The sequence below is a fragment of the Echinococcus granulosus genome (genome assembly GCF_000524195.1).
Source record: "Echinococcus granulosus chromosome Unknown EG_S00010, whole genome shotgun sequence".
Classification (NCBI taxonomy): domain Eukaryota; kingdom Metazoa; phylum Platyhelminthes; class Cestoda; order Cyclophyllidea; family Taeniidae; genus Echinococcus; species Echinococcus granulosus.
The window spans coordinates 145,808-172,354 of record NW_020170390.1 but is presented as its reverse complement, the minus strand read 5'-3'; the positions used below and the strand labels follow the sequence as shown (position 1 = coordinate 172,354).

Genomic DNA, 26,547 nt, shown 5'->3' with positions numbered 1-26,547 from the left:
AGGTAAACACTTGTGAAGGGGGGTTAGCGACAATTGACTCATTCATAAAGTAGCTGAATGCATCCACATGTCACCGAGACTCAAGTGATAAATATAATAGAAATTTAGAAAAAGGCTGCTGTTGTATGAAGAGATCATACAAAATTATTTACAAATGTCATGCACTTCCTTCATTAGGACATGGAGGCGAGTAAAATAAAGATGTAAATTTGAGCCAATGCTTTTGATGAATGAGGATCAGGACAGGAGATTCAACTAGACCCGAAATGCCTTTCATAAGGGCAAAATTTACTTAACTCTTTGAGACATGATAGTACGCTCTGGAGTGGTGCATCACCAATACGAATTATGATATTGGTGAAGAGGTGGTCAGTTTTCTTTTTCTTTATTCCTTAATAATTTCTATATTAGTATCCCAGAGTCAAATTATTTGCATAATCTTAGGATTTAGTTCTGTTCTTGACCTGACTTCAGTCAGGTTTACGCTACTACAATTCATCTCACGGATGGTACGGAATAATGCAAATACAAATTCGCGTTTCAATCAGTAAAATTATTTTAAAAAGGAGCTAATATTCTTTTGAAGTTATACGTAACGAAACAGACTGCTTCGTACATACTACCATTTCGAGACGATTACAACAGAGCAAACAGGGAGGATGATTTGAAAGAAGAATAAGTTGATTAATCTATTAGAGCATTAAAAAAGGTATTTAAGCGTCCAGGGGAAATAGGCCAGTTCGATGAGGGGCTACGGGTAGCCCACCTTACAGTGCCCTTGTCTTTTATCAATAGAGATCTAGAGTGTGCTTATACTCTCAAATGAGCATTCAAAAACGACCAACTTACCCAGAGCAGAATGAGTCAGCATGATATGTCAACATTTTTAGCCATTTTGAAAAAACGTGTCAGCCTCCACCACATGACAGGAAGTCCTCCAGCCTTTAAAGTATGCTATGTAGAAATGCATTGATGAAAGGCAGCAGCAGGTGTCGTAGTAGTATTGACGAGTGGCTCGATCAAACATGCAAGTTCATAGAAGGGTAACCGCCCCATTGATATGGACAGTACCATTTAGTGCAAAATTGTGGTTTCGTAACCACACGTTCTTGACAGCTGGATCTCTGCAAGATTTGAAAAGCAAAGCAATTCAATCGTGTTCGTGAACGGGTGAGGCATTTTCGTATACGCATCCAGTAATACGGAACTTATCATCCAGTAGCTCAAAAGGAAGCCACCCAACAAAAATCCTGCCCTAGCAGTATCGCGTAGAACCAGCACACAAATCTCACCGAGCCCAAAAAGCGATGTGTGGCATGAACAATTCTCCGCAGATTCCCGTCTATCAATGTCACTTATTATAATGGACAAAAAATGCTTGACGTGAGTTGTGCCAGTCTTTCGGTTATCGGCAGATCATTGTGGCCGGGGCCTAACGGTAGGCGTAGAGTTTGGACGGACTGTTTTGTGCTGTTCGATGTGGATTTTATAAAATCGTGAAATAAAGGCCTCAGCCGACGGCTCTAAGGTAGGTAATGCAAGGACAAAAGAATAGTTTGGGAAGAAGTAAGTGAGATTCAATTAAAATTCCGAGCTGTACTGAATCATTGAGGATGGTGCTTCATAGCACTGTCACGCGCTGGTACCGATTAAGCACTTGGTGACATTTTCCTAATCCAAACGACCATCAAGGGTGGTCCGATAACAATATGTGCTTGACGAACTTCATCAAAGCATATAACTGAGGCTTTGATGGGAGGAAATGCAGCCAAGACGGAAGGTGAATCAAGGAAAATATGAAAGACAAGAAGACGTTATCATGTCATCACGATAACTTGATAAAAAGTTTTATTTTTGCTTGAATAGATAAAATTTTGCAAGAAATAGCACGTAGGGGAGTTTTAGGCGCAGGAATGTGGAAGACATCTAGATGACGGAAAACCTGATAGCCTTATATCAAAATATGGTGTTCTTTGTATAAATTTTTTGGTTATCTAGATGGTGGAGCCACTGAATGTCCACGTCTCAATCCCCGGAAGGGGTAACACGTCCCCAAAGGAGCCCTCCTTATGGTATTGATGCCAGTGTTCGGTGGAAGAGAAAATGTTCTCTGGCTGCAGATAGGAAGGCGCAGTAACCAGTGCTTGGGCTTGGGTCGGAAGACCAAACGGCTCGACAGACCTATCATCCAACCAGCCCAATCGGTCGGCAGCACCGTCAGTGGTCGCAGGGTAGTTGAATGTAGGTTGGTAGGTGATGGAATCTTCAAGTTGATGCTTAATGGCATCTCTCTGGCCGTTAGCGCTCTGAAGCGGCGTCAGTGTGTCCACGTTAGGGTTATGACGCAGTACAGAAAAGTCCAACAGACCATCTGTGAAGTCTGGTCGCTCTTTGGAACCCAATTCACTTAGGGGTGAAGGCTTCAGTTGACACTTGGGGCGGTTACTTTGAAGGAGCTCATCAAAGTAATGATTGATAATGTTGGGGTTAGATGGTGGAGGATTGGTTGCCGGGCGCAATGGGGAGGAGTGACAATCGATTTCATCACCATCGAGAGTCCGTAGACGTCGACGTGGTTGGTATTTGTAGTCGGGGAACTCAAGAGAGTGAAGACTCTGAAGACGACGCGCTTCCTTTGCGTAGACCTCTCTAAAGTCGTTGGAGAGATTTCGCCACAGGCGCCCTACCTGCTGGCTGATGTGGACATTTGGAGCGTCGGGAAAACTGGAAAGTGTCAGTCGTCGAATGTATTGTGCGAATATCTACAACAGAAATGGAACCACTTCAACCTTCTTGATAATATTAAGCATGGTAAGATATTTTTTAATGAGCTTTTAAAGGAAATCACCTATGTGTGAGAAGGTGAATAAACTTCGACACTGGGAGGTGAACCAAAGCGATCCGTGACGCGAACTGGAAATTTAACTTGTGCGGGGTAAAAGCGGTTTCAGTGTTTCTAACGCACACTTAGTAGCGCTACCTCCACACTAACAATGAGTCATGAAATTGGAGGGGAAGAAAGGGGAGGGAGAGGTTCATGGGCTTGCAAGATGGAACGTGTTGTTGAAGCCTTTCATCCGGTGCCCTGCCTCCCCACCCCTACAGCACCCCTCGCGACATTCCCCCGCCATTTCCTTCACGTATTTAGTAGTGAGAGTATCGGAATGCATAAGAAATGCGAGTGCGAGGGTGCGTTGTAGGCAGTCGTGACAGGCACTAAAATGAGCGGCTGGTGTACCATCTGTCATGCGGAGTGTGGTGGCGTGGTGTGTAGGTGAATTTGTCGACGAACTAGTTCATCCACCATCAGATCAGGCGGACCTCAGTAACTTGGCATACCAACACCGACAGCCGAGAAACACCATGCTCCGCATATCTGGGCATAAAAGGACTGAGGAATATTGTTATTATCAAAAGTTTGAGGCCAGTCCAACGCTGAAATTTATGAAAATTCTGCGGAATCCGATCAACGTACAACAGCTATTTGAAACAACTGCCTGTACATTCAAACGCCAGGAAATACAATAATTTGTTCAGTATATGAATAAAATTACAAAAACATTATTAGAGAATCTCAACTGTCATAGGAGACGAATCAGACGTTAAGAGAACTTCCAACCTCTATTCAGTGAGATGAAATTCACCATATGGGGAAAATGGGTACTGCAGTCAGTGTTAGTACCATAGAACAATTATAACATCACAGTGCCCTGGAGAGTTCACATGAGATGGACCATATGCATTCAGACTCGATCGTAGTTTTAAAGATTGACGATAATTTTCGAGAGCGCCAACTCGTTAAATGAAGGCTGTCAGGGTGAACTTCAATTCAACTACAACTACTCGGTAGGATAATCGCTTGGATGTCAGTTGGACTTAATATTGTGGGCACAGCAGGTAAACGATTACTCTAGCGTGGAATATTGTAGCTAGAAGGAGAACTAAAAGTAGGTCAAAGCATTCAAGATGCGAGGATAAAAATAGAGGTTAAGACAATGACCATAAAAGTCAAGCTGAATGGAATACCGAGCACTACGTACATTGCATTGGGGTTTTACCCAAATAAGAATCCTTAAATGGAGTATAAGCTAAGACAAAAACATGGACGCAAATACTTCATTTATTTTCCCGATCTGAAAACATAGATGAACTGAACCCAAACAAGTCATGATACACGGCAATTAGGTATTTATAAAATATAGTAATGAAGCAAATTTGCAGTTTCACTAAACCCACCGTCAACCCAGGGGATTGATAAACGTAGATGCTTGAAAATTAATGTACAAAAACTGAAATTTGGCGTTGCTTCAATGATAGTAAAAATGTATCATTAACAAATAAGCCATGGTATCTAAGAAACTGAGTGGATCACACACAGATTAACGCCGATCACCAATGCTTCGAAAATAAAACGTTCCATGTCCTTGAGGGTGTGGGGATTTACTCTTTTGCACCAATGACGTAAATAGCGAGCGTATTTAAAAATTTTGCAACTCTTTTGCTAGAGCTTAAGTGAGAAGTGACTCCATAACACTGACAAATTCGCATGGATCGAGTTGCATATGCAATTTTTTGATATAACACCAAAAACATAGTGTTACTTTTTTTACACAAGAAACAAACCTCTATGAATGACATGATTGCTCACCTACATCCCACCCAAGAAACAACCACAAAAACACTAAGTTGTATTCTAAATACAGGTATCATCCTCGATGATGAAAGTGACGAAAGGATGACCGAGCCAAGAGAAAGCTTACAGCCAAATGCCATTCGCCATTATGGGTCAATGTCTCGCGCTGTCGCACTAGCCATCAAGATAATAAACTTAGTGTGGTCTGACGTTTATAAGACAATCTGAATAATAGAATGTGACTTGTTCCGCCGTGAAAATGAACTAAGTATCGACATAAACAAGCGTTGTACTCATTAAACGCTAAATAATAACAAAGAGCTCTGAAATAGTCGAGCAGTACCCATAACCGTAAAATGGAGATGCCGCAAAATTAAAATTTAGCTGTCATTTCCTGATAAACAACAGCCTTTTTTTAAACAGCGATCCACATTCAGCAAGCACCACCTCACCGTGCCATCAAAAATAAGGATACTATAATAGTTTCTTTTTTCAACCTAACAAAAAGCAACTTTAACAAATGGAACACGTGTTTAATCAGTACGAAAGCCTACCATTGCTGCTCTTAACTGCTTTCAAATGGCGCAAAATTACCGGTCGCCCTTCATTCCCCTACGCGAACCTCCCATTACATAGAATCCGCAGATCAGTGCATAAAATGCCACATTTAGCACTCTAAAATTGCGTTTTTGTAATCTCTCCTACTATCTCACTTAACTCTACTTGAAATGCAAATTTCGTATGCTTACTACATATTTACAACGTCGAAAATAATCGTGTTCAAATGGGTTTGGGTAAATTTCCCGACTCCATTTGTGTTGCTACCAACGCATGCACTGTGACGCGAGGTTAAAATACTTTTGTCCCACAAAACAACGGGATAAAAGCCTGCTTTAGGGGATTCGTGGCTTTTTTAACATGACCACTGTCAGCGAATTTAATTAAAGGGCAAATTAATATTTTAAGCTGTCTGGTGCGTTTAAAACAGATGTTTTGGTCTAATGGTCTAATGTGTTCACGACTAACTACAAAGCAGTTGAGACTAGTTGCTTCGACAGGAATGCAATTTTGACAAAAGGGGCAAGAGAACACCCTACCATGAAGCTGTTTAGAGGCCGTGGGACGCCTGCTGTTCTTCGTTTCTTATGAGAATCCACGACTGACGTGTAGGGATGACCTTTGTCCATCAGTCCGTCATCGATTTTTGAGCTCGGCCAACGAGACGGGAATGTGTGCACCTGCCCCAAGTGTTCCATCCAGGCATCCAAGCCGGTCAAACGCGCCTTTTCACAGCGGCTGCATTCGTTAAACTCCGCCACGCTGTAGGCGAACAGGGAGGCGCTACCTGCCTTTACCTTGCGTTTACTCTCGTTACCAGGCCCCTCGAGTTTGCAGGGCATCTTGGAGTCATCATTCTGATTCAGAGGGCTATAGTGCATGAGTGGGGCCCTGGAAGGGAGAATGCGCTCGGCACTGTCTTGTGCCGACGCCATTTGACTGTGAGCTAGTGAGTGGGGGAGTGGCAACTGATGGAAGCACGCGTGTGTGCCCACACAAACAAGCAACAATAGCCGATTTTCGGGTCAGTTTGTGGGACACCACGCTTGCATGCACGAATGTAGTAAATATGCATGAGTAATGCTCCACAATGATTGGCTTGGGACGAATAGCCAATCGCATTGTGGCCAGGTTGCATGGGCGGGCGGTCGTATGCCTGCGTGCATATCCGCGGCCTTTGAAGATCGATGGTCGGAGTCGACGCGGGACCCGACTGGCGCATGCTAAAGTTGGTCACAAGACTGCCCACATACGAGTGGCGGTGGTAACTGTCGCGAACTCGGGGAGGATCATTTACCAGCGAGGTGTTGCGATTGTTCGCAAATAGATATTTGGTAAGTCACTATTTCTTCTGGTTTTATCTACTGTCAACAGTTTGTTTGCTGTCCAGGCGAGGTAACCACACGACAGCCCTGTCAGAGGATCCGCCAATCGCATGCCACTCGTTACGTATTCAACGGAAGTAAATGATTACTTCGTTTTTAAATTGGCTCTAAAGTTGTTGATCAAATGCTCATTATATAAATCGAAGTGATGAGTGTTGTCTACTTGTCCTGTGAAGGTAGTCTGTCAGGATGTGCACATCATTTTCATAAAATAATTGACGAAGTTTGTGTCTGGAATGGGATGGTGAAGGTTTCATGTGTCTTTTGAATGAGTAATCAAAATTATTTGTGTCAGCCATGGATAAGCATTGAAAGCATGCTTTCACCGGTCTAGGTCTAGGCTGGATATCTGGAAGCGCACGTTCATTCCAATTACAAAGCATTCTAGTAAGTAATAGTCACATTCTTTGTGACCAGAAGTAACTTGTCTCGTTCGCCCTCGTAAACCTCTACCATAACTTCTGCGCTGACAATTAAAAACTGCTAATCTAACATTGTTGAGACCAACCGCTCAAATTGCTCCCAAATTTACGGACAATGACAGAAGTCTGACTTGTTTTCTGTTCGCCATTGGACTGTGTAGACGTTAAATAATGCTACAGTAAATGTTCTTTTTTAAAAAAGACACACGGGGTTAAGAGTTTGGTATTTAGGCTGGGTGAAACTAGAGGTGCCAAAATTGTAGTGCAGCTGTACTACTATTTTGTAAACACCCGTTGTGGAAACGCTAAACTTAGGAAGACCAACTCCGGAATCGGATCCAAATTCCTTGTGAAAATTCCAATTTTACCCGAACTTCATTCATAACATTGTATTCTCTTCATATTTTTAATGAAACCTGATTTATTTTTATAGCCGGAGAATACGATCTGTTTATTAATATAAGGCGCTATGTTATACAGAAAAACTATGCGTTCATCACCTCTAAAATCACTATTTAAGGTCCCCTTTCATGGGGGTGACACTAGGATTCCCTTTATCTCAAAATTTTATTTCAGTAAACCACGTCTTTTCACGTCCTGTCATGTGTATATTTCCTTACCCACTGTGAAATTAGAGCTAATACTAGACTTGTAGTTTTGATCTAACTAGTAGGAAAACAATGTTAAAGTACTGTTCTAATTAAAATCCGTCAGGGTTTGGTGTTTTTGATTCACAAGCAACTGTGTTGCACCGATACCCCCTAGATAGTGGAACCTGTACCAATGTCAAAGACGAAGTTGCGGTTTACACTTTTTTATATGCGCCTTTCTGGGACAGTCGGTTTGGATATTCACCCTGTCTGAAAGCACGGCTTTTGGAGAGCTGGTAAGCACCGTGGTACTTTACAAAGGCTAGGGCAATAACCAATTTGTGATCCACAAAAATTAAAGTGCAGTCCAACTACTTGCTGATGCGACAATGTCAAGGATACTTCAACAATCATGCTGCGACTCCTCTACAAGAAGACTTCTGACGTAGAAATATTAAATTAACTTGCTGCCAATAAACTTTGGAACTCTGATGTTCTTTATGAACATCTGATGAGGTAGTTTAAAACAATTGAATCGACCTGTTAGCCGTAATCAATTCTAAATGAATTGTGGATAGGCTACATATTTGCCTATATATTATTGTGAAATCCGATTCCTTTCGATGAACCTACCATACTTCGCACTTGTAAGCCGTGTGCCAAAATATACAACGTGCATTGTTGTACTGTTACAGAACTGCGATTAATGACTTGACTGCCTTACTGGTTAACTAGCAGGACTTGAGGACGATAGATGTTTTTTTCTCTAATAAAAGAGAAGGATAGTGCAGAGGTAATCCAATTGTGAGTGATACCTTTCATTTGGGCGTGCCTATTCCATTATGGTAGGCACTTGCGGGGATCATGCCAAAGGTGTTGTTCATGACTCCTCTGGTCCGCTGTCGCATGGTCGCACTAGGCGTTCGGACCTTCCTGCACGTTATCTATGGTCGCCTCGGTCGCACTGCACACCTAATTTTCTGCACTTTCGTCCTCCTACATAGCCTTTGCATTGTCGCCACTGTCATTAAGAGTATGCTTCCGTCACACCTGCCTTTCCATGAACGGTTGAAGGATAAAGCTAGTTGTCGGTAGGTCTGGTTGAAAAATTCCCCAATATACTGCTATCTTATAAAAATATACAACCAGCTTCCCGCTATTCATAACCGACCAAATTAACAATTACATCACTGAATAAAAGATAAGTATAAATTATGCACCAATATATGCATAATTTCCAGGAAGCCAAACACAATGCATGCCCTTTAGACCTAAGTGATGCCGAACATATTAATGCACCTCCACATGGTGACTAACTAACGCGCCTTAACTCCTCATTAGCAGATGTGAATATTAGAATACGGCTATTGTTCTCTTCCCTATCAAACACATCATCATTTGACGAAGGTCGGTTCAGGTTATTAGCTCAGTACAAATCAATGGGTAGGCAAATTGAGAACACAATGTAACCGCGCACACACACGGGTGCACATTTAGCATTAGCAAAATGAAGTATACCTCCAGCTCGTATCTAGGACACTTTAAAGCCAACTTATGGACACAAAAACAAATAAGCGGACCCCAAATTGCACGTTTACTGCCGCTACTCATGTTAATTGCATTTAACTAAGTCAAGAGTTCTCTCTAAAGAGATGTTTAATTTGTTCTTTTATTCCATCACATACAACCTACGTTCATTTGAAGCTGGGAACGGGATTTTTACGAGCACTTTCACGAATATAACCTTTGATTTGGTGTGGATTGTAGCTACAACTATTGCTGGAATCTGCGTGAGCAGCACGAGTGTACGACTAGTATTTCCTGTCTGCGTTGTGGGTAGTGATATCCTCATGCTCCCTTCAATGGCAATCTTCATCGGCGTCTTCTTTCTCAGCAGCAATCCAAAATTAGGTAGTTTTTTCAGCAATCTGTACCAGCTTAATAAATCAAATCGGCTTTCCTACATTTCGATTGCAATCGTGGGGAAATTCATTTTTTCTCCTCTGGTTGTGTATATCGAGAGACTTCGTAAGGAATCTCACAATAAACACAACACGAATCTGGGACGCCAGTCATGGCACCGTATCTATGAGATGGACAACCCATTAGCCCCTTGGACTTTTGACTACGCAGAGTAAGCGCTAACCGATATCATTTCAAGTCTAACAGTGAAGTGTAGTAAACTCCGGTGATATGTAACTTCCATTGCAGATTCGGTAAATTCGTCTTATTCTAGGCGAGTCACAATCTTCGAAACGTGCTAAATAAGGGAATATAGTAGTGCTAGCAAGTCTTCCTTCTGCCTGGCTACAAATTCTATGACTTCCAATAATGAAGGCTAACGTCAAGGTGGTGTAACGTGGTGCCACTGAAATTTACAAAAAATTTAAATTTGGGCTAGAGGTAATACATGTAGTGGAACCTATGAGATATCAAGTGCTACATTGCTCGTTAGACTAATTAGTGGTAAGTTTTACAATGATTCATGCGGTACGCCTAAGGGATTGCGTTTTGGAATATCTGTTGTGGGGTCGCTTAATAGGTAAACACCCGTCTTCTGATCATTTACGCTACGGGGTGTACATATACTGAAATATCAGATTTAAAAATCCAACAACAAGTGCTAATCTGGCTTTTCATAAGTACGAGGCAGTTTATAAAGGTACTGGCAGAAGGATTTCCACCACACCTATTTCACGAGGCATACGTAAATGAAGGTGCTATTTGGGAGACATCAAAGTGGCTTTTTTCGTGCGACATGCATCGGTATAGAAGAAATTTCTTTACACGCTAAAGCCACAATGCAAATTAGTTCCCTGTTTGACATTTTTTGACTATCTAACGATCGTCCCATAACAAATCCATCGACATTTTACCATGCGTTTTACAGATCACTTTCACTCAGTAATTATAGCATGGAAAGTTACAACCGACCTGACCCTGAGGAAGTGAGGCGAGTCTATCAACGCTCATGGTGTTTCGCTCTCGGCAGTCCTATTTTGTTCTTCGTGCTGTATGCCCTCATTATACCCGGTCTCTTCTACACTGTCAATTTCCTGGACATTGTCTCATTCAAGAGCGTAGTATTAGTTAACGCTTATGAGTTCCTAAGGTTGTCATTGTCGACTCTTGGTCATTAAAAAGTATGAGTAGAATGAGGGCGAATTATCTTCATTTAGGTTGGTTTTAAGGCTAAAAGCTCCTATTTAAAGTGATTATTTTAAGCACAAGAATGCCTTTAAGGATTTAACATTAGTAAAAGCATCGAAATGAACTGAAATAAGCGAATCTTTTTAGGTCAATAAATGGGATTCAATCGATGGATAACACAAAATTTCTCCCATTTCTCGACGCAAATAATGCATTTCATTTTTCTTAATAGATATGTGAAAAAAAGGGATAAATTTTGTTAGTGTACTGATCTTTTGTGCCATTTCTATGTGTGAAACGGAGGATGGTTGCCGTCTCGTCCGCTAAATTAACCTTAATTGTGGGCGCTGCCTGCAGCTCTTCGCGCCCCGCCAACGCCCAAACCAAGCGGCGCAGAGCCATCGAGCTCCTATGCAAGCATGTTTAGCTCATTAAAAGTCTGTCGCAAACTAATGCAGTGAAATCATTAGGACTACATTTGCTTGAGAATGTGGGGTAAATAATCTTTTCAATTCATAAGAAAGGGGAACCTAAAAACAAGTAAAGATTGTATTTAAAGGGATACTGCTGAAGTGGTTGAACTATTTCCAGATGGGCGTGTTTGGTGGCCGTCAGAGCACAGAGAATGTGATGCGTTTATTAAGGAATTTGGACAAACTCACCAACAATGGTAATCGAGAGGTATCCGCGCAGGTAGGGCAAAAGAGTGCGTTCTTCATTTCAAAGAAATTGTATAAGAATACTGTACAGTGTTGCTATTTGGCCCTCTCTGAAATTTTAAAAATTCAATTTGATGAAACATTGTAGTAACTCCACTTTGTGAGTAAACAGTACAAGGTGGAAACAAGTGGTGGCGCTTCTGGGACGAAGCTGATATTCCCAATCTCAAAGGGAATAGTAAACAGGTAGCGGATCCCGCCGTCAGGCAAGATATGTGAATAACAACTTAATGCAACTGAAGCAGGCTAAGGTGGCCCTTGCACACGGTTATCGCGATTTGCTTGTTTTTATATTTGCAGACTGATGTAATACACATGGGGCCAGAAGTAAACGTTTGTTTAATGAATTCGGAAGGCAAAGTCAATAGTATTTGTTATCTTGTTACGACAATGGTAATGATCATCCATGAAACACATGTGGAAATTCCCTATCGTGTTATCTTTGTCAAGCTCAATATCTGCCAGTAATGTCTTCTGGTAAGTATTTGTTTAAAAGAAAATAAGGCTTAAGTACATCTAAAACTTTTTTGGCTGCAAGTAATATGAGTACGGTCATATACACAAAACGATTGGTTAGGCTAGAATAAAACATTAAGTAAGTCTTCTAAGGTTAATCGAAAACTTATGCTTAGCAAAAGACGCAGCAGTGTGAGCCATCGCTACAAAGTGCGACTTAATTAGGTGTGCAATTCTTGTTTTAATCTTACCATGAGGCAGGAGAGTCGCCTCTGGAAAAGCACTGAGCTTGGCAAATGCGCGCTTTGCTCCCATGAAGATTGTATTTTACAACTTGTGAAGCTGCATGCTTTGAATAAAACATCCTGTGTTTAAAAATTCGTCTTCCGAGCGCAAGCGGGAAGGGGACTCCTCAGTACCTTGGAGCCATCCAGGCACACGCAAAACAAGGAGTCATGTTTTTCTTACTGCTAATGAAAGTGGTTTAGGCCCAATTAATAGGGTAGATAAATAGATAATTTAAACGTTTTACGAAGGAACATTTTAGCCGCACATAGGTGTCTGTGTGTGGTTGTCTAAACATTCGTTTCAACAGTTTAGAATGGAGAAAGGGTAGAGATATTGCAATATCTCGCAGTTTGAAGGAACAGTTCTGTCAGTTCGATTTCATATTTTTAGTCTTGTAGTCACAACCCTAGGAAATATTGTAAGATGCGTAGCTCTGCCACGCAAACTATTTAAAATGACGTGAGTAGGTTTCGTAAGCGCAGGCAAATTCAGTTTAAAAACACAGCTTTGGTAAAGATTATAAGCTGTAGTTGCGAGATTTAAGGTGGGAAGATGTTTAAGTACAATAAGGTCCACCTTTTTTTCAACACGGTAATCACAACAATTTGTGCTACTGAAATAGATCTAGTAACATATAAAAATGCTTAACTTGCCATTTGGTATCATGTTAAACTAACACTGGAGCATTGAGGTCAAGAGTCATAAGCGAATCATTCAACAGTTAATTTTTGAAGAGCTGGAGGATGTTCTCAAATTTAAAGCGGTCGGAATCGGTGGCTTATTTTGAGTAACCAGGAGGGTAATAAATGGGAGGACCAAAATTCCTTGCGTGTTGTCTTGGTAGTAAACGGGATGGGAGGAGGGGGGAAAAAGTGAGCCTGTTCCACCTAAAAGAGATAGCGTTTTAAAGCGCACGAAATGTCCTGCAACTCACATGACCATTAGGCATCTATGTCATTAAAGTAGGACTGAATGTGCGTGAGCCCGCCCATTTAAAATGATAATTTCGACTTGCTGGAAAGGTGATCTATATTTACTTAACACGAATTAGTGTCAATTAAAAAAGAAAGAAGTCCAACTCATAGAAATTACGAGTTTGAGAAATTAAATAACAGACTACATTGTAAAAAGTAGGAAGTAGGTATAGTGAAATGACTTGGTCTTTGTTGCTAAAATATGATAAATATAATGTGAAAATGGAGGGTACGTTGTAAAAATAAGGATTTTGAGTCGGCTTGGGGAAGTACTTTTCAAATTTTAACGCGGTTAGAAGAAGAGGTATAACGATCTCACGAGTCTGCAAGCAATACATCTGATAAACTGAAGAGCCGTAAACTATTAGCGTTAGTGCCGTTGGAATTTCATTCAAAATTGGACAGTTACTGCCCTGTCCGTTTGCTAGTATTGTGCCTAACTGTTGTAAAAAGGCATTTTAAATAAGAGATCATAATTTCCAAGAGTACAGAAAATCAGTTATTTCTTTGGAGAAATGCATTGGAAATATAAAACATGCCAATTAAATTTCTTATCCTACTTAAATATTCACTTGGGCGTGGGAGCAAGAGGTGGCCAATTGACGTGAAGGAAGTTGGACTCGAACGGATTGGCTGCTGTAGAAACAGAAAAAAACATAAGTCAATAGCAATGAATGCAGTTCAGAAGTATCTCCTATAAGAATTGTACCACCTTTGCTAGATTCTCAAGCTAATCAAATGACTACTGCTTGGTTTAATCCCTTTCTATTAATCATTTTCTACCCTGTCCTCCTGCTGGTTATCAATATTGCTGTCCGCTTATATTCCAAATGGATTAAAAAACAAGCAAGTTTTGCTTTATTCTTGACTACTACCTTTTCCTACTACTACTTTCACTATTACTACTCCTTTAATTTTTATCAAGTACTAGCACGAAAATTATTTCAGCATTGGAACCCAAAACTTAGTCATTAAAGCTAGATACTTCACTTTGTATTTCGTTTAGCGAGAAGAATACACTTCTGTTCTACATCAGATACCAACAGCGCAGTATTTACTGTTATTTAGCAAGTAGGTATTCATTACTTTAGGTAAGTAGTAATATTCTGTTGCTTGCATTTCAAAGCCTAAACCACTTGGAAACAGTAAGGGGAGTCTACTGAATTTTGGGATTGTTACAGTCGCGTTGGCCATGCATTCCACAGGCGCCTCTGCACTTACTGGTAGCAGTTATTCGGCAGTACAGGTAACACCCACTTCATCGAATGTTTGGCAGGAGAATGTCCCATTTCGTCGATTTAATTCTCAAAATGTGTTGTGTACGATTGTGGTTAATGGGTTCTTAAAATACTTTAGCCCACCATCATAAAATGATAATACCTAACAAATCATTACCAAGTCACAGCGCCTGAAAACTGCAATGGTCCCAACATTCGTAAAATCCATCTGCTTATGTATTTAAAACGAACTTGGTCCGTGCATAAGAATTTTATACCTGTGTTAAGCAAAAAACACTGGATTGCGAACACTTAATGAAGAAGCTTTGCCCTTTTTCGAATAATAGTTTGGATTGTCCGGTCCCATGTGGTTCTTGGTGGGAACTGCAACGCCCCTCTGTTTGATAGGAGTCCTGATCACACAGTTTCGAACCAGGGCGCCAGGAGCCGAAACCTTCCCCCAACTGATGCTGGCACGATTCGGGAAGAGAGTACACCTCCTATTCTGTTTTATTACCATTCTCAACAACCTGTCCATCCTTACATCTGTGGTGAATAGTAAGTCTTCTTGTGAAATTCATCGAACCATTATATCTTGGCAAACACACTGACTCTAATGACGAGTCGCCAACATCTCGTCAGACTAAAGGTTGTTCCTGGTAGTACCTTCTACAAAGAAGAGCCCCACTACAGTACCGAAGTTGTACCGTATTTTAAATATAAGTTATATCCACAGCAAATATTCTGTGATAATTGTTTAGTTTGCTAAGTATTTATATCACAATCCCATTATTTCCTTCAAAACTTTGTGATCAGCTGTTTAAGAGAACATTTACTGCTTATTTTTAATATAATGAACCTCATTTACCACATGTTTCACAATTTCTCGAATAATATTAGCAATTGTGCTGTAGTAAATGCAAACCTAAATTTCGCTAAAATTGAAATCCTCTGCCCACAGAGGCACCGTGTGCGTATACGCGGATGTCCGCGAACGCAGTCGTATTTTTCAATTTAAAAGTCAAGTAAGTTGATAAGTAGACCGCAAATTTAAAAAGTTATGGCATTTAAAGACGATATTTTACCTGTTAACTAGCTGGTAGTGGATTCTACTCAGTCATATCGGAGAGAGTGACATTCGAATTGGCGTGGATAATTACTGTTATTGTTGGTGAAATCTGCGCATCTGTCGGCAGTATGTCTGACATCCTTCCATTTAGCGCCACCATATTCGTCTACCTTTTGACAATGGGTCTAGTTATCACTATCAAGGTATTCTTCTACGACGAGACCGGTCTGCTGGGTAAGAAAACGTACAACGACTGTTCAAGTGTGTAAAACCTAGCAACAAAATCACTATGATCCTGTATTACATAAATTATGGTAAATTTAAATACATATATATCAGAAGACCTGATTATGGCCGTAAATTAAAACCGAATTAAGCCAAAAATGAAAAGGTATGTCTTATTGGTTAAGTTTATATAATGCCACGTTGTAGTTGTAGATCGCCTGTGCTCATAGTAATAAGTGTTTTTCAAATCCTCTAGGGTCTATTGAAAAGGTCTATAATGCTACACATGCTGTTGACCTCTCTAATGAAAAGGATGGAGACGATCATTTGACTATGCGAAGCTACTTTTCGCTCGAAATGGGACTGTGCAAATTTCTAGGTAAGGTGCCAAATTTCGCTTCTTATCTTCGTCAACTGCAAATTCGGACTTATCTCTAACCTATAGTCTTGTCCCAATGCATCCAGAAGATCACACAAATCCAACACAAAATTCCTTCATATTCTGCTAACTTCACATCTCTTATGTATTTTCTCATTTTGTGCAACATGCATATTGAAAGGAGTACAAACTCTGAAGCACGAAAGCATAAGTAATTTTAAGACTCAAATAAGTATCTTTCTACCGTTTTTAGTACAAATTGGGGAATTGATGTTTGATCAAGCATTATGGGAAACCTGTTCGTTTTTTGCTCCTGGTCAAGAGAGTCGGGGAATTGTGGCAACTACTTTGATATGGTCTGCATTTCCTTTGGTGTTCGGTAGCAGTTGTGGTTTCGGAAGCTTGGCTTTGAATGCAAGCGATCAAGTATTTGAACCAGCGAGTAAGTAGTATCTATGTTTGCTACTTCACTTAGCGTATTATGATGGATTTGTGAGCGTAATTTTCCATCATTAACCACGGCTTTAATGCCTAATGACACCTAGAAAGACAATTTTACTAAAGCATATAATCCTAGTACGATCCACGAGGCAATTTAAAGGTCATTTTATATCCACTGTTTAGCAAGACCAACGGTGGAGATAGCGAAGCGTCTTCTTGGTCCGAATGGCCTCTTTGCACTCTTCTCTCTTTACGCCTTTATAGTGACAACAGCAACAATTATGCAGATTTTTTCCGTCACTAAGATACTGACGCTCGACATATATGCTGTTCATCTGCGAGTGAGTTAAAATGCATGGACCACACTGATTATAAGGTGAAGACAGTAGTGAAAGCTGAATCTATTTATTTTGCCAGCCATTCAGAGTGTGCTACGAGGTCAACTGCTGCATCTTTTGCGGCAAATCGAAAGACGAAAAGACACGTCCAAAGGACAAATGCCTGTGCTGTGACCCAGCCAACTGTCAACAGTGCCAGGAGGACTTAAAGTCTGTCGCGACTGAGAATATTAACCTTCCACTCAGTGGATGGTCATAGATAGTTTCAAATTTCTCATGGATCATGAATTAACTTTTCAGTAGCTTTAAAGAGAATGCAGTTCATTATATTTTCTTGATGTAGTTCAAACATCACCCCTTTTGAACGCTAAATCATTTAGCGTTTGTTTGTAACAGGTGTTCCACAGGATATTAAAACAATACCTTCCACTTTTTTAGGCCTCAATTGACAGCAAACTAATTTCCCCACAGGCTAGATGGGTTAAATTTATGGTTTTTAATCAAAAGAATTGCAAATGCCTATAGAAAGCATTTTCTTGTTAAGGAGTGAGAAAAACGGTAACCACAACTATGCTCACGCATGCAATGTGCACAGTGGCTATTTGAAGTACTTGAAAGGATTGAAAAATGTCCGTATATCTTCAATTCTCATCGTCCTCTGTGTAATCGTACCTATGGGTTTAATTTTGAACCATTTCCCGGTAAGTATGCGTATACATGCGTAGAAGAAAGGTGAAATTGGAGCTGAGATTACAGACCACCTTAAAATCTGTCGAGATACTTAGGCGAGAAACTTTTTTTGGACTGGCAAACCGAGACTAGGGCTAGCGAGGAGAAAAATAAAGAGTATTTAATCTAGCGAGCGCAACTATTAACGCCGAAAAGTTAAGCTTGTTTACGCAAACCGACTCGAGGAATGGGTTGACTATTTTACGCAACGCTGTTTTCTGTTTATAATAGCATGAGAAGTAACTTACGAAGGCATTGTTTGAAATATTGAGTTAGCTTCAAAACTCTCATCAATTTGTCACTGCATTACCAGCAGCGGTTTGCATAACCTTAAATTAAAAATGGGATTCGTAAATACCGCTTAAAAACGCATACAGCACAAAAATTTCACTTCAATATAAACCCAGGAGAGGAAATGCAAAGGTTCGATAAGTTGCATTCGACTTTCTTCCAGTGCGGGGTCACTGACTGACTCGTCTGCTCGGCTGTGGATTTCTTTTGCGAGCTGACAATGGTGTACCAAACACAGAACACACTTCTTGTAAACATTTGATCCTTTGAAAATGTAACTAGCATTTACTAGCTGTGGAGAGTCTATCTAATAGGAAGAATATGTGGCAATGCTTTTGCGTGAACACAAGACTTGTAAAGAGCTTATCTGACCAAGTTGCAAAATGTCGATTTGTCTGATTGCTTCTTTGTGCACAGTTACCACCGTTATGAGGCACCTGCTGACTTCTTTTGGAATTTTTGATAACAATAGGTAAAATAGAAGTCTATGCTGTCATTTTTCTTATAAGCGGAAGTCCTTTGCTGGTTGGGAATCCTTACCAAATTAACCGTATAGACGAATAAATGCATTCACTAAATTATCTGGATTTAAGTCGAGTTTTATCTTTTAGATAATTGAAACAGTTTTAAGCGAACTCCCGACATTTTTCATTGTGGGAGGGATCGGGAGTTTTGTTCTAGCCCTATTCTGGGGCAAACTGACAGAATCTGCCGTTTTCATAGGAACACTGACAAGCTCAACTCTCACTTTCATAATTTGGGTCGTGCTGTTTCAACTACGAAACCATGCAGGCTTAAATTTGAGTACATCTTTGCCACTTTTATTAATAAACTCATAGAAATTTAACAATTGCCTTCATTTAAAAAAAAATTACATTTTAAATTATATTAACTGCAATAATGCGTACTTTAGTGGAGCAAGCCTTCACAATGATGAGAGTGATCTTTCTCAATTTCAGGTAAAGATGAAATATGCTTGGCAGTAAATGGGGCTGGAATTATGTGTAGTTTTATACTACCTGTAATTGTCGTTTTGGCGTCTAAGGTGAGTAAAAAAGAAAAATCAGACAGAGAGAGAGCTGAATTAACATGGCAGCGTACACTGGATCTTGGAAACCCAATTAACCCATGGGCGCATACTTATTCACAGTACGTAAACCAACTTGCAAGATAACTAATCTTTGGTACCCTGTAGGATATTTGACCTCCCGTTATCACCGGCGGGTATGCTAACAGTAGAGCAAATTACGAAAGCCATGAGGCCTGCTAGAATAATAGCCTATGCAGCACTCGCCTTGTACGTAGTCCTCGTCTCACTTTTCTTGGGAATTGGATGCATCCCAAAGACATTTACCTTACTGGACTTTAAAGCATGGGTAAGAATACACTATTTCTCTCTGTTGAATCACATTACCAATTCATTTAGTCTATAGGTAAGTATCAGTGTTGGCTGAATACTATGTATGCAACCCGAAATATTTTGTCTATAACGAGAGCCAAATCCTTCAGTTAAGCTATTGAAAAGCACTTCCGATTCATGATTTCCGGAAGTTCAAGATTATGCTAGTTATTTCTTCATCCGACTTCTCCAACTTCATTAGTGGAACGTCTGTACATTGATTAATTCCATAGAAAAACTGGCACCTCTTCCAATAATTAGTGAAAGTGTGAACCCAATTTATTTGGAGGATTAGACACATTGTTCAATATTGCCTTATTCACCTGTTACTATAACACTGTTTACGATCATTTCGGTAGATAATCATTCATTCTCTAAAATCATAAAGTAATACGGCATATGTTTCAAACGAGCTATAAGCAAATAGGTTTTCCAGGTATATGTACCCATTAAAGGGACATTGAAAACTATCCCATTAAACAATAAAAGTCAATAATAGCATGCTGGAACTGATTAAAACGCCTGAGTTTGGGTTTAAAGTTGAGTGACAAATCGACAGACAGGCTCTAGTTACTGTGGACTGCTTATTTTGCAAAAAGCCCTTGAATTTAACGTATTTGACTCAATGGAATAGCTGGTATATGGAGTTGAAGAAGGAAGGAATTGGAAAGCAGTTGACGGCGGTAGTAACAGGGAGCCGTAGTGAGGGTGGGGTTTCCCACCTGGGCCTTCCAAAATGGGGAAGAAGGAAGAGAAATAATTAATGTCTGAGTCATGGCGCGTTGCCTGCCGAATGATTTATGGTCAGAGGTAGACCAGGTCAAATTCAGTCCTGGGCAGGACATCCATCTCGAGAGTGCTGATTAGGGGATAAGTAATCAGAAACACTGAAAAAATACAACGGCATTGCAGTCGGCATGATTAGGAAACAAATTCACATCCAATAACCAATCTGTGAAGTTATTTTCAACTAATGTCAACAGTTGCTAAGTTGGAATTACTTATACACTAGTAAATGTATTATAAATTTATGTAGAATAACAAGAGAAAAGTGGTGGCGTATCCTTTTGCCTGCAGGATTTACGACTAAACAGGAAAAGTTAAATACGCACTCATATTTGGATTATGTCAATTTAACAACAAATTATCCCATGAAATTAATTGTTTTTTAAACTTGCTTCATTATCATTTGTTTGCTTTTTCATGAGTAAACTTTTACTCATGAAGCATGCAGGAGTTTGCTTCAAAGAGTTCCAAACAAACGAAGCGTTTGTTTTTTTTGCTCTTTAGATTGTTTGCCTACTTTCTTGGCTGGTGTGTTCGCTGATGGCTGCTATTCAACTACCAATACTGGGCGAATTACCGTTGGTTAAATGCTTCAGCAAGATACTAACAAGACGGCTACTATCGCATCGTCGACAGTCCCAGTCACCTTCAGATAATTCTTGACCTCGAACACTCGCTTAACTTCCCATAAGCACATCAGTCAACCCTTTTACTCTTACAAATTCGGTTTCCAGGCCATCACAATGTTCAGCAATTCCACACACGATCATCCATGCTGCCATAAATTAAGTGCATTTAAAATCAGTACTTATTTCATAGGATGCTTCTTAAAATGATTAAATGGCAAGATATATTTCTCTACATCAAATCCATTTAGTCAACTAATGAGTCGAACTTGTCAGTGCCAAGCCGAGTGAGATATTGGCCAAAACCTGCACTTAAAAAACGCAAGAAAACGCAACAAAAAGCCAACCTCCTAATTTCTTATACAATTTCACAAGTATAAAATCGAGTTGACAGGTAACTGGTGAATTTGAAAGGGTCACGCTAAACAAACGCCTACCAACATTAATCTGGCTCTGAATTACAACGATTAGTTAGGTAGTCTTGTCGTTTAAAAAAGTATCATTCTACTTTCACCGAGTACATTGACAACCGAAGAGCAAAAAATATGAAGTTTCCAGGGTTAAATTAAGGCAGGAGTCTCGGTTCAAACAGTCAAACCTAATATTACGGTTTGAACTCTGTATAATCTACTTCCATTTTCAAAAATCACACCACATTTTGCTATTACATTATATCCACCCTCACTAATTCCTCATCACGCACTCATATGTATAAACCATGGAAACCAGCATCGATACCAACTTCGGTAGTCCTGTCAATATGGCCTAAACAAGGACATTAAAGTTTTTGGAATAAAATAGGGAATTATGAATTGTTGATGAGAAGAGTACTGTATTGGAAGAGTGAAATTAGCTTCCTGCCACAATTTACCCTTGTCTGGAGCACAGAAGTTAATCGGATGATGAAAGAGGTGTTCTACACGGTGATATCAGGATTTATTGAATGGCAGTAGTGGAGTCATTGGGTAGAATAAATGCCTTATTGTAACAACTATGTAGTTTTAGGGTAAAAGCCCACATGAACAAGGTAGGAAGGGGCTATTCATTGACAATTTTGAATTGGTTCAAAACGTCTTTGAGTTGATTCTTCAGCTGTTCATGTCCCTTGCGTAAGAAGTTGACGTCTTCTTCGGCTCTTCGGGTTGCTGCGGCCAGCCGGTTGGCCTCCTTTTCCTCCAGGGCCTTGCAATTCAGCACTTCGGTCTTGATTCTCTTCTCGAGGTTGGCAATCTCCGCCCCTAACTCAGCCACTCGACTTGTCTGGTGATTACGGTCTGCCTCGCGCGCCAACGACTTTTGCAAACCGAAAACCACACCCGAGGCGTAAATTGACTGCAGGGCTGATATGGTCGTCTGCACCTCGTTCCGTACACGAAGTAACAGCAAACCACGCTCGGCACAATGAATTGTCAGTTGACGTATCAATTCGTCGAAAACCTGTAACACAATTTGGAAACATTGACCTTCATGCAGAACAGGCATGGAATGATGGCCACTTCACATATCTCAATTTCAATTTGACGGGTTAATCAACTTATTTGGGTGGAGCATTCAACGAATCGTTTGTACATAATGATGAGATAATCTCATTTTTAAAAAGAACAGGTGGTTTTATAAGGGTAAAAAACAATTTACCTGTGAAAATAATTCCCTTCGAACAGGGCAGATGCCTGTCATCTTAGCACCCCTTGCCTCAAGTTGCTGATTCAGTTGTTTCGTCAGTTGAACGACCTCGGCTCGAGACGCTGGAGTTGAAGACACCTCCTGAATGAAGAGATCTCCTTTAATTTCCAGCCTTCGTGGAGGCATGATGCTGGCGAGAATGCTTTCGGTTGACTGCATCTCGCAGAGTTTGCGCGGATCAAAGCTGCCCAAGTCTTTGTCATCGGATTTAGTTGATTTGCGGGAGACGCGCACGGGGTTTTTGTATTTAAGCAAACTCGTTTCTGGTACAATGAGCTTCTGGTCCTCATTCATGCCGGAGAGCTGTGCATACAGTCGTATCTGCAAAGCGCGCCAAAATTGAATTATTGATCGCGTTCTGCCTCTTTTGGGCAGCTTTGAATAGCACCACTTTTACTTTGTCAAGACGCTGATTTAACACGTATTTTTGATCATTAGGTGGATTCATTCGTTACCAACTTGTAGTATTAGCCTTTGGTAAAATATTTTTCATTGCAGACCTATAATGTAATGCAAACGTACTAGCTACTTAAGTCCAGGTTAAGATTTAAATCGTACTAATTTGGGTAAGCCTTCCACAGGCTAATAGATTCAAGTCCCTAACGGGTACGCACATACGTTCAGAGAGGTCAACCTGCATGATGCCGAAAATTTAATGATAAACGACGGCTTATTGCCAGGCGAAAATTTTATTGCGGTTCCCTTAGCCTCGGTGGTTGGTCGTAAAATCTACCTCTCCACACAGTCAGCTGCTTGGGTGATCTCATAAAATTTCGTCGTCACTTTCACTTGGCCTCTGCAGCATGTACACGAGCTCCGCTCAGATATGGCTCTTGGCTCTCATCTTCTTTTTCACTGCAGTAAACACCACTAAAGTTACTGTTAATTGGACATTGGAACCTCTTCAGTACCATCTAAAAGCCTTGAATGAGGCAACAGGAAGCCACTGTCTTCCCATCGAAGAACCTTCATGTCTGGGTTTGGAATACACGCACACCTACTTGCCCAATATCATCGGACTAACGAGTCAGGCAGAGTCGACAAAGCGAATACGCGATTATAGTCCCCTTTTGAAACTGGGCTGTTCCACGTATTTGGAGTTCTTCCTCTGTTCAGTCTATTTTCCCATGTGTACACAGAGCATGGGCGAGCAGGTTCTCTTAAGGCCCTGTGCCTCTTTTTGTAATCACGTGCGTCAGCGTTGTGCACCTCTGATGCTGAGATTCAACTTCTCCTGGCCAGAAGAGTTGGCCTGCTCAAAACTACCGACAGATGATGAAATGTGCATCAGGCCTCAGTCCTTTGAATCAGACACACATCTTCCTCTTACTTCAGTTTTTTCCTACAGAGAAACAGTACGATATGGTGATGGTGCTTTGAAGCCTAATTCTTCCTTGATTAGTGGCTTCACCATTCGACAAAAGGAAATCGCAAGATACTGTCTTATCGCTTGTGGATCACTAAATGCTTTATTTTGCCTCATTTCCATAAGTTTATACATGTTTAATAGGAATCGTTTCTTACATCCACTTCTACCACTAGTTTTCCTAACGAACGCGTGCATGCTTGAACTTATTTCGTATCTACCGCAGCTAATATTTCGACGCACGTCATTCTCAAACACAGATTATAGGATCGCAAGCATTTCCTGTATGGTTCAATTCGCTCTGGCATATTATGCGCGCACAGCAGTCGGGATTTGGTTCGACATTGTGTCCCTTTCCTGGTTTCTCTCAGCCTGTAAGGGCTGGGCTCCGGAGGCTATTCAAGGTCTAGACCGGTGGTTTCACGTTCTAGGTTGGGTTACGTCTCTATTACCTCCCATGTGTATTCTGGTCTTCCGAAGAATCGATGTGGATGACCTAACAAACTCTTGCTACATCGGATATTCAGATAAAACCACATATTTTCTACTTGTCATCTTACCAGAGGCTGGTTTTCTTCTAGTAGGAGTAATGTTTTTATCATCAACTTTTGCCTCATTGGTAAGATTTCACGGTGAACTTAAGAACTTGCACCCAGCACTCCCTATATTGACAACGAAGGCAATTAGAGCATCTGTGGACCAAAGACGTCTGCTAAAGGCAGTAAACAGAGTAATTTTAACAGTTATGTTTGTCGCTGGGCCACTTCTGTCGGGAACAATTTGTGATCTCTGGCAATACTTCGACAACACACCGGGCAGAATGGCAGTACGGCTTTTAAAAGCAATTTCAGTTGAGATGGTTGGGATTGGTGCAACCTTGGTGTTGTGGTGTAACCACAAAACTTTTCCAATACTTTATTCGGCTCGTAAGAACCAAAAGCCTCTGGATGTTGGAAACTTGATACAGTTCCGACCAATTGCTCCTGCTACAAAAGGTGGGTAAATTCTTCCGTTTGTTAAAATGCTGATAATAAAGGCAAATATAACACAATCCGAAAGACAGAGACCTTTATTAAAGCTAAGAACAGGATCCAATTTTTGCAAAGAATCTAACTGTTAAAAAGTAAATGTAGCACTCCAATCGAACCAGAGCCGCCATTTTCAAAGTGAATCAGTGTTCCATTGCAAGGCCACGGCCTAGGGTTAGTCAGCCCGTGGAATGCCCATTTTGCAGGCTGTAAGTCAAAATTGTCAATATTTGACCGCAAGCATCATTCGAAAGGTCATAGACGTAAAAGCCAATGAGATGCACCGAAGCCAAAGTCTTGAGTGCGATTTCAAAGTCGGCGCTTAAAAATATATTTGCACTAACAAATTTCTACAGTGTCTATTCACATTTGCTTAACTATTTTGTGGGTCGTTTTGGGTCAAATTAGCTTTCTAAATTTTAGAGTCCAGGAATTCTATGTCTGTCGCTCCCCTCGCACGCTCTCAACACGCCTCAGCGACAGAACATAATCACCCATTGTTTAGCCACATGAACCAGAACGAATCTACGGCAATGCTTTCCTTTGCGTCCCTGTTACAACAGCCTCCCATGCAGAGACTGGTGAGTCCGCGGAACGAGGCAAAACTTCGAAATTGGCTTCATGACACTCTGGAAGACAGCTCGATCACCTCCACGTCTTATTCGTCACCATGTAACGGCGTTTAAGCCAAGCCCTCCAAGGCCCAGACACTAATGATACCTGTCATTGCAATTTAAGCAGCTTGAACACACCGAGTGTAATTTCTATTTCAAATCAAGCCTAAAAGTGTATTTTTTTTATATTTTACAATAAGATATTATTGTGCAAGGATTTCAAAAAATGTACAAAGCACCAACAAACTGAAAACGGATTCGACTAACTACTACTGAAGATTATTACTGATGCGTGGACTTCAGCCAATAATAGAAATTACTTCTTTGTCTCACCATCATCTATTTCACCCATTTAGAAAGTAAAATTCAGTTTCATTAGGTGGAAACAGACCAATGTTCAAAAGAGGTGCAGGCAAATGGTCAATCGGTCATAACTTCCTCACATAAACCAATGATGATGCCTAGGTAATGACCTCCTGCAATCCTCCTGTTTAGTGCAAAACTTTATGACACAGTTATTGACACAATCAAGCAAATGTTTCGCAAAGTTATGTAAAGACAGATTCCGAATAATAAAACGAAGCAGCAAAATAAGAGCTGCAACAACTTCGACAGCAATGCAATGTGTACTTTAAAGAAACTTCTATTGGACTATTATTTTCGAAAGCAAAAAGTGCATGATTAAGGCAGCTAAGTACATTGGGAAATTTGGGGCAATGGCAAGTTTTGAAGCAACCCTGGTCAAAAGACATCTGACGAAAAGTTTTCGCTTGATATGGATGGCTAGCCCGAAGATCCTCCAGTTACCTCCATAATTACGAATAAGGAGGGCATGCGAGTTATTGATTGACCTTTAGAACGTCACTTTGGGATGTTGGCGGGTTGGATAATTGCGGTGCTGGTCGCGTCTAGGGCAGATTCGCTGTCAACACAGCCAAACGCTAAGGGGTGCACCAGACCAAGCTGTTTTCTCATTTTGCGGGAGTTGGATAGCGAATTCTTAAAAACCGTTGGGGAAGGGGTCTGCATTGCATACAAAAATGGAACAGAAACGAAAGTTTACAATTTTGAAGAACTTCCTCTCGGCCAATATAGATGCTTTCGAATAAATAGTGAGCCTTTCACCATCATAAAGATGTGTAAGTTATGCAGGTGATGGGCTACTATAATGTATTCTATAA

General features: G+C 40.6%; 4 protein-coding genes across 4 annotated transcripts; 2 read left to right on the top strand and 2 right to left on the bottom strand. All coding sequences in view use genetic code 11, as the record gives it.

Moving 5' to 3' along the window:
- Positions 1-1,994: 1,994 nt before the first annotated feature.
- EGR_02221 (Putative transcription factor) lies at positions 1,995-6,413 on the bottom strand (the record flags this gene model as incomplete). The annotated part of the gene is made up of 3 exons (XM_024491470.1): positions 1,995-2,762; positions 5,731-6,137; positions 6,281-6,413. The coding sequence occupies 3 exons, from the start codon at positions 6,411-6,413 to the stop codon at positions 1,995-1,997; spliced, it is 1,308 nt and encodes a 435-aa protein (XP_024353976.1).
- An 8,344-nt stretch (positions 6,414-14,757) lies between these two features.
- Positions 14,758-17,103, top strand: EGR_02220 (urea active transporter-like protein; the record flags this gene model as incomplete). The annotated part of the gene is made up of 5 exons (XM_024491469.1): positions 14,758-14,950; positions 15,489-15,722; positions 15,943-16,065; positions 16,690-16,847; positions 16,924-17,103. The coding sequence occupies 5 exons, from the start codon at positions 14,758-14,760 to the stop codon at positions 17,101-17,103; spliced, it is 888 nt and encodes a 295-aa protein (XP_024353975.1).
- A 4,610-nt stretch (positions 17,104-21,713) lies between these two features.
- EGR_02219 (inner dynein arm light chain, axonemal) lies at positions 21,714-22,652 on the bottom strand (the record flags this gene model as incomplete). The annotated part of the gene is made up of 2 exons (XM_024491468.1): positions 21,714-22,112; positions 22,311-22,652. The coding sequence occupies 2 exons, from the start codon at positions 22,650-22,652 to the stop codon at positions 21,714-21,716; spliced, it is 741 nt and encodes a 246-aa protein (XP_024353974.1).
- Positions 22,653-23,161: 509 nt separating this feature from the next.
- EGR_02218 (Frizzled-4) lies at positions 23,162-24,727 on the top strand (the record flags this gene model as incomplete). The annotated part of the gene is made up of 1 exon (XM_024491467.1): positions 23,162-24,727. The coding sequence occupies one exon, from the start codon at positions 23,162-23,164 to the stop codon at positions 24,725-24,727; it is 1,566 nt and encodes a 521-aa protein (XP_024353973.1).
- Positions 24,728-26,547: the final 1,820 nt, after the last annotated feature.